At 37.0% G+C, this 13,314-nt stretch overlaps 1 protein-coding gene across 1 annotated transcript in view; it reads right to left on the bottom strand.

Moving 5' to 3' along the window:
* Nucleotides 1-1,688: 1,688 nt before the first annotated feature.
* LOC122814154 (basic salivary proline-rich protein 3-like) overlaps nucleotides 1,689-13,314 on the bottom strand; it is a 43,523-nt gene continuing 31,897 nt past the window's right edge. The window contains 1 exon segment of the mRNA XM_044086767.1: nucleotides 1,689-1,945. Within this exon segment, the coding sequence (XP_043942702.1) occupies nucleotides 1,689-1,945 (257 nt within the window).

The following is a 13,314-nucleotide window of genomic DNA, read 5'->3' as shown; positions in this document are numbered from 1 at the left end:
GGAAACATCCCTGAAGGTTTATCTGCTCTGTTAAAATTATGAATCAACAGTGGCAGATCAATTTTCTCAAAAACCTCTGTAAAGTTCTTTTATAAGCAAAACACAGACTTTCTCCTAGGGTGGTACCAACTTCTCGATGGCTAGTAATAATTTCCCAGTTTTTATTAATAATAGATCTAATGGCATGCATATCCCTGCTTATTGGTAATGGAAAGATCAAGGAATGGTCAATTTTCAAAGAATTCTTTAACTTAGGTTGAAACCCAAACCTTAGAATAGGTTTGAATTTAGTGTAGTCAGCAGCAGCCACTTCTAAGGAAATAGTTTCGACCAAAGCTTTAGGGTAGTTTCTATGCATGACCAGCTGTTGTAAAAAGGTGGACTCATTCACTTAAGTGTCATCATCACTAACAATACAAGAAAGTCTAATGAACTGCCCATGCGCCACCTTCTTCCTCATAAAAAGTGGGTGTTGACTCATGTAGTCCAAAAAAATTTTCCTATAAGTATCTTTTAAAAACATTAGAGTGCAAAACACCAGTCACACAATCATAAGAAATAATAGTATCCAAAAAAGAAACAGAAGATCCACAATCTGAAATAACAAACTGCAAAAAAAAAAATTACTGTCTGATAGAGACTGTACAAATAGGTCCAAATTTTGCTTGGTACCAACCCGCAATGGATCTATATTACCTTATCGAACAATAAAATGAGTGAATGCTCTTTCATCGATCCGATAAGGTAGAAATTACTATAATGCGAAGACATGGAACAGTGTTTTTTTCCCAGGGAAAAAAAATCGCTACTCCGCAAAAAAAAAAAAAAAAAGTTTAAACACAAAATGAAGTGGGAACTTTGCCCACCACACACCTCCCCTACTTAAATATACCAACTCTGAGATTGCATCATAGTGGAGGAAATGGCAAAGTCCAGAAGACGGCCCACCAATTATTTTCCCTGGGAAAAAAATCGATGGTCTGTGTTTTCACTCTTTAGTGGTTTCGACCTTGTCAGTTCGATGAAAGAGCGTTCACTCTTTTCATCATTCAACAAGGTAATATAGAGCCCCCCCCCCCCAATAAAAACATATTGTCAATATAACGATGGTATAAAATGGTATTCTGGAACCCCGGCAAATGTATGAGAGTTTCCATTTCCCATGTGCTTAGCACCAAGTTAGCTTACCAAGGCCATCTTATAGACCATAGCCACTCCCTTCACCTGCTGGTAAATTTTCCTATTGAAATTAAAGAAATTATTGCACAACACTGCCAAAATCAAGTCACATATGGTGGCCACTTTGGTTTGAGCAAACCCTGCATATTTGGCAAGGAACAGCTGAATATTATTTAGACCCTCTTGTTGAGGAATGTTAGTGTACAAAGAGACTATATCTAAAGTGACCAACATAAAGTCTGAAGCTCTAATATCTGCTAGAAACAGTTCCTTAAGAAAGGCCCATGAATCCCTTAAATAAAATGGAGATGACTGCACTATGGGATTAAGCACAGAATCCACAAATTCAGCTATAGTTTCAGTTTTAGTTCTTCTATTTGAAATAATATCTCTGAAAGGTGGATTTTGAGCATCCTTATGTATTTTTGGGATGCCGGATAATTTGCCGAGACTCGGGTTTGGCACAGACATAAATAAATATTCATCAAGTGACAAACAATGGTTTTGTTCTAGTCTCCGTAGTAAACATCTGTGCCAGCAAACTGTTTATCTAGAAATGTAATATCCACCTGCTTGGAGAATTCATTATCCACCAAAGCAGCTTCAATTTTAGTGACATACTTTCCTTGTTCCATAAGGACAATTCCCATGTCCATGTCAGCCTTCATGATGCGTAACTGCTTATACTGGCAAAGATTTCTTAATGCACAAAACTCCCTTGGGTCAAGGTTAAAGCATTTCGCACAATGTCTTATATTAAGGTGGTCTAAGAAGAAGTAGGATAAGTGACCGGCAGTAAGTAAGGGGATGAGTAAGGACAGGATTTCTGGACAACATGACAATTACAATTAATTGCTTTCAAGGCACATGGAATGCTCAGGCATTAAAATGTCTCAATTTCCTAAGCAAAAGCTGACATCTTGGTGGTGTTTTATTCAAATAATAGGAATTCATCAGTGGAATCAGTGGTCTGTGGTCAGTCTGGAGGTAGAAATTCACTAGAGAACATCTTAGACAGGCACACATTTGTAAGATACCATTTTTCCCTTTATGAATATCTCTGTTCAGCATCAGTTAACATTCTGGAGGGATGGGCAATAGATCTTACAACTTATCAACCCATCAAGAGTAAAGCCCCACCTTGGCCATAACTACTGTTAACAGCAGCCACCAGTGCGGGTTTCATGACATTGTAGTAGGCAAACGCAGAAGCAGCCATCAGCCATTGTTTAAACACAAAATGAAGTGGGAACTTTGCCCACCACACACCTCCCCTACTTAAATATACCAACTCTGAGATCGCATCATAGTGGAGGAAATGGCAAAGTCCAGAAGACGGCCCACCAATTATTTTCCCTGGGAAAAAAATCGATGGTCTGTGTTTTCACTCTTTAGTGGTTTCGACCTTGTCAGTTCGATGAAAGAGCGTTCACTCTTTTCATCATTCAACAAGGTAATATAGAGCCCCCCCCCCCCCAATAAAAACATATTGTCAATATAACGATGGTATAAAATGGTATTCTGGAACCCCGGCAAATGTATGAGAGTTTCCATTTCCCATGTGCTTAGCACCAAGTTAGCTTACCAAGGGGCCATCTTATAGCCCATAGCCACTCCCTTCACCTGCTGGTAAATTTTCCTATTGAAATTAAAGAAATTATTGCACAACACTGCCAAAATCAAGTCACATATGGTGGCCACTTTGGTTTGAGCAAACCCTGCATATTTGGCAAGGAACAGCTGAATATTATTTAGACCCTCTTGTTGAGGAATGTTAGTGTACAAAGAGACTATATCTAAAGTGACCAACATAAAGTCTGAAGCTCGAATATCTGCTAGAAACAGTTCCTTAAGAAAGGCCCATGAATCCCTTAAATAAAATGGAGATGACTGCACTATGGGATTAAGCACAGAATCCACAAATTCAGCTATAGTTTCAGTTTTAGTTCTTCTATTTGAAATAATATCTCTGAAAGGTGGATTTTGAGCATCCTTATGTATTTTTGGGATGCCGGATAATTTGCCGAGACTCGGGTTTGGCACAGACATAAATAAATATTCATCAAGTGACAAACAATGGTTTTGTTCTAGTCTCCGTAGTAAACATCTGTGCCAGCAAACTGTTTATCTAGAAATGTAATATCCACCTGCTTGGAGAATTCATTATCCACCAAAGCAGCTTCAATTTTAGTGACATACTTTCCTTGTTCCATAAGGACAATTCCCATGTCCATGTCAGCCTTCATGATGCAACTGCTTATACTGGCAAAGATTTCTTAATGCACAAAACTCCCTTGGGTCAAGGTTAAAGCATTTCGCACAATGTCTTATATTAAGGTGGTCTAAGAAGAAGTAGGATAAGTGACCGGCAGTAAGTAAGGGGATGAGTAAGGACAGGATTTCTGGACAACATGACAATTACAATTAATTGCTTTCAAGGCACATGGAATGCTCAGGCATTAAAATGTCTCAATTTCCTAAGCAAAAGCTGACATCTTGGTGGTGTTTTATTCAAATAATAGGAATTCATCAGTGGAATCAGTGGTCTGTGGTCAGTCTGGAGGTAGAAATTCACTAGAGAACATCTTAGACAGGCACACATTTGTAAGATACCATTTTTCCCTTTATGAATATCTCTGTTCAGCATCAGTTAACATTCTGGAGGGATGGGCAATAGATCTTACAACTTATCAACCCATCAAGAGTAAAGCCCCACCTTGGCCATAACTACTGTTAACAGCAGCCACCAGTGCGGGTTTCATGACATTGTAGTAGGCAAACGCAGAAGCAGCCATCAGCATTTGTTTACACTGGCTGAAAAGCCTGGACTTACAATTTTTAGTGAATCTGTCAGTGGACATAGACTTATAAACAAAACTGGTTCAAATGTGCACAAGAAATTTATCATACCTAGAGACTGATGTAGATGGCTAGAAAGACTGGAGTTTTTAGCTCTGTTATGGCTTTGACCTTTATTAAATGTGGTCTGATTCCATTTGCACTTACGATATAAGTGAAATAAAAGATTTCAGACTTACTAGAACTCTGTGCTGTATTGTGTATGTTCAATGTTTTGGTTTAGTGATTGTGAAGTGTTGTTGTTGTGATGGTTTCGCTTTATACTGTAAAATGCTGAAATTGATATTTCAGCATTTGGGTAATATGAAGTGAAATATATATATATATATATATATATATATATATATATATATATATATATATATAGTGATATAGATTAGATAGCTTTGTGTGTGGATGTGTGTGTGTGTGTGCGTGTGTGTGTGTGTGTGTGTGTGTGAGTATGTGTATGCGTGGATGTATGTTTGTGTGTGTTGGCTGTGTGTGATTGTTTTTTTCTGAGATCGCACAAATAGTAAAGAAAAAAACAATCACACACAGCCAACACACACAATCATACATCCACCTCCCTACCCTAACCGATTCGTACAAGTTAGTAAAACACTCACGCACACTCACTCACCTTGTGTGTGTGCGTGTGTGCTTGTGTGTGTTGTGTGTGTGTGGTTTTAGTGTTATTTATTGAAATATCACAATATCGAACAGAAAAACGTCTGTGATAATTCAGAGAAGAATCATACTATTGAAGATTTAAACCATCAAACATAGTACAGATCACACACAAAAGCAATTTCCTTGTACGATCTTTATATTAAAACTCCTCTATAACATTAAGGTGGGCAGGGGGAGCTTATATTATGCTAACACCAACCATGTTCCTAACCTTAATCCTACATCTTACCATAAAATAAACTTTCCATAACACTACCATGGCGCACACACAGACACACACACAGACACACACACACACAGACACACAGACACACACACACACACACACACACACACACACACACACACACACACACACACACACACACACACACACACACACACACACCCCTAAGATAAATATAAAACACACTTACCTATTATAAGAAGGAAGACATCCAACAAAACATTCAATAAACCAAATGTTTGAACAAATGACCCTGAGATTCGATTCATATACACATATAGGTGTGTATATATATATATATATATATATATATATATATATATATATATGAAAAAAGTATGTATGTATTTTATACATATAAATATGAAACCAAAAAAGTCGAAGGGTAGGTGGAAAGAAAACGTCAGAGGCTAAACCAGTGTTTTTATCAGTCTCATTCTTTAATGGTAGTAGGACTTCATCAGAAATGTAAGAAAATACAACCAGAGTGCAATTTGTTACATGAACACAGTCATAAATACCCAGATCTACCTATCACCTGTAGTAACTCAACAAACAATAAGACAGTAGCCTCGGAGAAACTAACAAAAGGGACTAGGAGGAGTGGTGTCACCTGTACCATTGTAAGGCACACTTGATATTGTAATTTTCATTGATACCTGGGGCAACTTCGGCATTTAAGAGAAGCTGCCACTTAAGCTTTCTGACTTCCAGTAGGGAGTCACTGTCACCATAAAACACATCTAATGATTCCAGTACAATAAATATAAAGCAAGTAAACCCAGTGCATAAAGAGCTGTGTTTCCCCATGGCATTGCTGTAATCATTATGCCATATAGCTGCAATGTGTTCTTTGATGTGGACTGACAATTTCCTGCAGGTTTTACCAGTTTAAAAAAAAAAATGCAGTTATCACAGATGCCTGCATAAACAATGTTGACACTATCGCAATCATAATATCTGTTAAAGCGAACTATGTAATTGCAATGCTTGAATACTGTTTCCTGTGCGAATGTACTTACAAACAAAACACCCACCACATGGAAACATCCCTGAAGGTTTATCTGCTCTGTTAAAATTATGAATCAACAGTGGCAGATCAATTTTCTCAAAAACCTCTGTAAAGTTCTTTTATAAGCAAAACACAGACTTTCTCCTAGGGTGGAACCAACTTCTCGATGGCTAGTAATAATGTCCCAGTTTTTATTAATAGTAGACCTAATGGCATGCATATCCCTGCTTATCGGTAATAGGAAGCTCAGGGAATGGTCAATTTTCAAAGAATTCTTTAACTTACGTTGAAACCCAAACCTTAGAATAGGTTTGAATTTAGTGTAGTCAGCAGCAGCCACTTCTGAGGAAATAGTTTTGACCAAAGCTTTAGGGTAGTTTCTATGCATGACCAGCTGTTGTAAAAAGGTGGACTCATTCACTTAAGTGTCATCATCACTAACAATACAAGAAAGTCTAATGAATTGCCCATGCGCCACCTTCTTCCTCATAAAAAGTGGGTGTTGGCTCATGTAGTCCAAAAAATGTTTCCTATAAGTATCTTTTAAAACATTAGAGTGCAAAACACCAGTCACACAATCATAAGAAATAATAGTATCCAAAAAAGAAACAGACGATCCACAATCTGAAATAACAAACTGCAAAAGAAACAATACTGTCTGATAGAGACTGTAAAAATAGGTCCAAATTTTGCTTTGTACCAACCCGCAATGGATCTATATTACTTTATCGAACAATAAAATGAGTGAATGTTCTTTCATCGATCCGATAAGGTAGAAATTACTATAATGCGAAGACATGGAACAGTGTTTTTTTCCCAGGGAAAAAAATCGATACTCTGCCAAAAAAAAAAAAAAAAAAAAAAAAAAGAAAGAAAGTTTAAACACAAAATGAAGTGGGGACTTTGCTCACCCCCCCCCCCTACTTAAATATACCAACTCTGAGATCGCATCATAGTGGAAGAAATGTCAAAGTCCAGAAGATGGCCCACCGATTATTTTCCCTGGGAAAAAAATCGATGGTCTGTGTTTTCACTCTTTAGTGGTTTCGACCTTGTCAGTTCGATGAAAGAGCGTTCACTCTTTTCATCATTCAACAAGGTAATATAGAGCCCCCCCCACAATAAAAACATATTGTCAATATAACGATGGTATAAAATGGTATTTTGGAACCCCAGCAAATGTATGAGTTTCCATTTCCCACGTGCTTAACACCAAGTTAGCTTACCAAGGGGCCATCGTATAGCCCAGAGCCACTCCCTTCACCTGCAGGTAAATTTTCCCATTGAAATTAAAGAAATTATTGCACAACACTGCCAAAATCAAGTCACATATTGTGGCCACTTTGGTTTGAGCAAACCCTGCATATTTGGCAAGGAACAGCTGAATATTATTTAGACCCTCTTGTTGAGGAATGTTAGTGTACAAAGAGACTATATCTAAAGTGACCAACATAAAGTCTGAAGCTCGAATATCAGCTAGAAACAGTTTTTTTAAGAAAGGCCCATGAATCCCTTAAATAAAACGGAGATGACTGCACTATGGGATTAAGCACAGAATCCACAAATTCAGCAATAGTTTCAGTTTTAGTTCTTCTATTTGAAATAATATCTCTGAAAGGTGGATTTTGAGCATCCTTATGTATTTTTGGGATGCCGAATAATTTGCCGAGACTCTGTTTTGGCACATACATAAATAAATATTCATCAAGTGACAAACGATGGTTTTGTTCTAGTCTCCATAGTAAACATCTGTGCCAGCAAACTGTTTATCTAGAAATGTAATATTCACCTGTTTGGAGAATTCATTATCCACCAAAGCAGCTTCAATTTTATTGGCATACTTTCCTTGTTCCATAAGGACAATTCCCATGCCCATGTCAGCCTTCATGATGTGCAACTGCTATCCTGGCAAAGATTTCTTAATGCACAAAACTCCCTTGGGTCAAGGTTAAACCATTTTGCACAATGTCTTATATTAAGGTGGTCTCTAAAGAGAAGAAGAAGTAGGATAAGTGACCGGCAGTAAGTAAGGGGATGAGTAAGGACAGGATTTCTGGACAACATGACAATTACAACTAATTGCTTTCAAGGCGCATGGATTGCTCAGGCATTAAAATGTGTCGATTTCCTAAGCAAAAGCTGACATCTTGGTGGTGTTTTATTCAAATAATAGGAATTCATCAGTGGAATCAGTGGTCTGTGGTCAATCTGGAGGTAGAAATTCACTAGAGAACATCTTAGACAGGCACACATTTGTAAGATACCATTTTGCCCTTTATGAATATCTCTGTTCAGCATCAGTTAACATTCTGGAGGGATGGGCAATAGATCTTACAACTTATTAACCCATTAAGAGTAAAGCCCCACCTTGGCCATAACTACTGTTAACAGCAGCCACCAGTGCAGGTTTCATGACATCGTAGTAGGCAAACGCAGAAGCAGCCATCAGCATTTGTTTACATTGGCTGAAAAGCCTGGACTTACAATTTTTAGTGAATCTGTCAGTGGACATAGACTTATAAACAAAACTGGTTCAAATGTGCCCAAGAAATTTATCATACCTAGAGACTGATGTAGATGGCTAGAAAGACTGGAGTTTTTAGCTCTGTTATGGCTTTGACCTTTATTAAATGTGGTCTGATTCCATTTGCACTTACGATATAAGTGAAATAAAAGATTTCAGACTTACTAGAACTCTGTTTGTCTCTCTTCAGCTTTAAACTTGAGTTTTTAATGCTTTGGAGGACTGCCTCCAATTTCAAGTCGTCTGTCTCATTATCAGGGATAGGCAGGAAATGAGCATATCTTCAAAAGAAAAAAAGTTTCCAGCCCTTTCAACAGATTGTATATTTGTATACTGCATATTTATTTTTCTGAAGTTATATCAGATATCAGTCTTTTGAAATAAATCCTTCCAATTGGAGTATTAGATTTTAGCTGTGTTTCTCCAATGGTATCTGCCAAACCCAGCTTGAACCATCTAATATGGAGAATACGTGTTACCAACAAACTTAGGTGCAATATTCTCAAGGATAGGAAGCATGAACCTCTCTCTCATGACTGCATCATTTAACATATATGTTTTTTGATAATAGGAACCATAGTTACACACCATTCGGTAAGTTCGGTTAAACTTTCAGTCACACGATGTGCTTGCATTCATTTGAGTTGTGTGTCTGTTTTAAACAGTACTAGAAATGACACCCTTCTGGGTATGTTCAAGGCATAAGGGACAGTGTCGGGCTTTAAATGTATCTTTAAAGGCTCATATTTAAGCAGAGACACTTCACTACATACATCTATATTCATTTTGTTCATTCTGGCAATCAGTCACAACTCACATGCTACAGTTCTACTGAACAGATTATGTATGAACCTGCAGGCACATAAACTCAGGGTTCATGCTTCCCACCTTCCACTTAATTATTGCAGGAATCTTGTTATGCACATGCATGTGTCTGTAGGGCTATGTATTTCTGTATCTGATTCATGCAACTGCATATGCTTCAAGTTTCTTTTTTAGTTTCTCCAAGTCTTTTGGGCTTCTAATACCATGATGGGAATGGACCCCATTCCTAAGTCAAGGTATGATTAAAGTTCATGAAATTAATATTGTTTCAATCTTTGATGTTAGCCAGAAGTGCTCTTCGCAGCACCCACAATGTACCCAGTAATGACTCCTTTTGTAATTTATATGGAGTTACACTTATCAGTAACATGTTTAAGTACGAATGTAAATTCTTTTTTATAAGACCCATTGTTCCTACTACTACTGGAACTGTTTGGGTATCCTTTTTCCACATTGCCCTTGTTTCTGCCTGCAAATTCTGGTATTTTATAACTTTGTGTCTCTCTGTACGTAAGACACTGTAGTCACTGGCTGTAGCGATTTCAATGATCAATGCTACTTTTGTCTTCTTCTCATGGACTGCTATATCTGTTTTTCTAGCATCTATTATTTGAACTGTTGGTAATGGGTGATCCCATGCGATATATAACTTCATCATTTTCTATAATGCTTTGTGGCTCATGTTTCCAATGTTTTTCAGCTACTTCAATATTATAATGTTTGCACAATTCCCAGTGTAATAGTCTTGCCACATTATTATGCCTCTCAGTATACAGTCCTTCTGTCATTAGTATATCACAACCAGCAATACGATGTGCGACTGTTTCCAATTCAGTTTTACAAAACCTACATTTGTCTGTTTCACCCACATGTTCAGTGGACTTTGTAAATGAATGTGTATGTAGTCCACTGTCTTGGGCTACCAATATTAACCTTTTGTCTTTTGGTTTAAATTCACCTCTCCTTAACCATTCATGCATTCAGTCCTGATCAAAATGAGGTTGTTCCAATAATTTTCTGTACTTTCAACTTTATTTATGGATTTTCCTCATTTCTTGCCTTCTCATCTGATTGTTCACCGTATATTCTTTCTTTTGTTTTTTGGCACATTCAGTTGCCGCCTGATTTTTTATCTACTTCTGGTTTGATTCCCATTCACGCTTAACGCCGATATGCTTCTGCTAAACTAATCAGAGAAGTCATCTTAGATTTATTCTCTTCATGTTTCAAATCTTTCACTATATTTGGATCTTCTGAGGTCAGTAGGTATGTATGCACTCTCACGAGTGCAGCTCTATGCATGCAATCAAATTTGAGGAGGCCTATACCTCCTTCAGAACGAGGAATATATAGTCTTGGATATATAGTGATTTTTTAAATTATTTAATGAGCATGAAGTATCCTTCCTGTTTTCCTATCTAATCTTTCAAACAACTTTTGGGGCAAGTCAATCACTCCAAAACTGTAAGTTATAACAGGAAGAGCAAATTGATTTATAGTTTGGACTTTGCTCCTAGATGTCAATGCTGTTTTCAATATTAATTTTAGTCTTCTAAAATATTTTTTACTAAGTTGTATTCACATTTGTTCATGTTTTATTGCTGACCCTTCATCAATTCCCAAATATTTATATACTCCCTCTTGCTCAAGTTCTTTTGCATCACATTCTTGTCCCAAACTGCTGTTTTCTTGGTTTTGCAGCTTTCCTGCGTTAAAAGTTGCTTTTGCACAGTTATCAAGACCAAATGACATTCTGATATATATTTTGAAAAAGTTTTGACCACTTGCAGTTGTGCTTTCAGTTCCTCATCTGATGAACTATGCAGTTTTAAGTAATCTACGAAAAGAAAATGAGAAGTCCTTACACTTTGTTGTTTTCTGGGAGCCAAATTGTAGCCATGACCTAATCTGTTAAGTAGACAACTTAATGGGTTAAGAGCAAGACAACTCAATTGCAAAGTGGTTTGCCACTGTTTCTTGGTCACTGTAATGTAATCAGTGCAGGGTGTATCTTGTACATTTTTAAGCACTCTTTTATCCATGAATGTGGGATACTGTCAAATTCTTTTTTGTAGTCTATCCATGCCATACTTAAATTCTACCCCTTTTTGCAGTTCATTATGACTTTATTTAACAACAAATGATCCTTTGTTCCACATGACTTTCTTTTATTACCCTTTTGCTCTATTACTACGATTGAGTTTTCTTCTAAATGACTGTAAAATCTGTTGGCATCAATTCCAGTGTATAGTTTACACATCGTCAGAAGGCAAGTTATTGGTCTGCAGTTTTTAGGATAGCTTGCAGGTTCCCTCTTAAGTAGGAGCAAGTTTCTTGTATAAGTAGCGTGTGATATAGTAAGATCAGCTCCTGTATCTGTTTTAAAGCTGTATCTATTTTAAGGGGTGTGGCCAAGATGGCAGAGTGAAAGCAGCAACTAAAAGAAGCTCTGCAAATTAAATCATATATTCTGACTTCTAACTTAAAATGAACAACTATTTTGAAGAATTAAGAACATTAATCAAATTTCGAAAAAATAAGGAGATACTACTTATACTTGCTTTCTTCAAATATATTTTTCCAGTCAGAATTTTATTTTTCATTTCAGAAGTATCTGCCAAAAAAACTGTAAAATGTTCATCCAAAGAACAGCAATCAGGATGCAGTCTCTATAATGTCTATTATACCATGACCCCCCATTAATATTCCAAAACGAGCACGCTGATTGGCCAGCATGCACATTGTAAATCGACTTATACTAATGGAAAAAGGTCCGGTCGCCCGGACTTTTTCCATTAGTATAAGTCTCTTTTAAAACACTGTCTCGCTATGTTAAAAGAGTTTAACATAGCGACACAGGTTTAAAAAAAGCAACGGAGATCTCCGTTGCTTTTTTTAAAGCTGTCTCGCTATGTTAAACTCCTTTAACATAGCGACACAGTAAAAGCAACGGAGATCTTGTTTTCTCCGTTGCTTTTTTTTTAAACCTGTCTTGCTATGTTAAATGGGTTTAACATAGCGAGACAGCTTTAAAATAAGCAACGGACATCTCCGTTGCTTATTTTAAAGCTGTCTCGCTATGTTAAACCCATTTAACATAGCGAAACAGTAAAAAAGCAATGGAGATCTTGCTTTCTCCGTTGCTTTTGGCCACAGCTCTGATGTACTGCGTAGGCATGCGCAGTACATCAGAACTGCCGCGGATACCAGACAGCTGCGGAAGGGCAGCAAAGAGGCATTATACAATGCCATTATTTAAGAAAAGTAATTATTTATTTTCTTAAATCATGTCATCGTATAATAGCAATAACCCACTTCTGGGTGTGGGTAATGCGGGATTTACCCAGGCGTGGGTTATTGCTATGATATGCAATATCTTCTAAGTAAAATCGATAAACCGGATTTAAAAATAAACACTTCTAAAGAAGAAAATAACAGCAGTGACAAGCTGCGTAGCCTTGCAAAGAGGCAGAGTGAACATTTAACAAGTGTAGAAGAAGCCTTGAACGATCACAAAGGAAGAATAGCTGAACATGAAACACAGACTTTCTTTTAAAACAAAATAGCTGGCGTTTTGAAAAAGTGCATGACATGGAAAATCGATCTAGAAGAAACAATTTATGGAATAACTGAGAAATACAAAGGTGATGACATGATTACTTTTTTAACTACATGGCTATACATATCTTCAAACTTACCTGAGGTACTATCTTTTGTGATAGCGAGAGTTCATTGATCCTTAGTATCATAGTCACAAAGAGATAAAGTTCTTCCTTGTTCCATAATAGTGAAGTTTGTCATGAATGGATAAACATCAAATATTAAAAGCAGCTTTGCCCACTCCTCCTATTAGAATTGGAGAAAACATTATTCAGTTTGACAATGCCTACTCAACAAAGGTCATGAGTAAAAGGAAAGTTTGTTTACCACTTATTATAATCTTAAAGAAGAAAGGCATTACATGTAATCTTGTATTTCCAACAGAAATTAAAGTGCACCTACCTGAATGTCCAAAAA

The sequence above is a fragment of the Protopterus annectens genome, chromosome 10.part0 (genome assembly GCF_019279795.1).
Source record: "Protopterus annectens isolate FY-2018-M chromosome 10.part0, PAN1.0, whole genome shotgun sequence".
Lineage (NCBI taxonomy): Eukaryota > Metazoa > Chordata > Ceratodontiformes > Protopteridae > Protopterus > Protopterus annectens.
The sequence above is the reverse complement of the archived record's forward strand: the minus strand, read 5'-3'. Positions and strand labels throughout refer to the sequence as shown.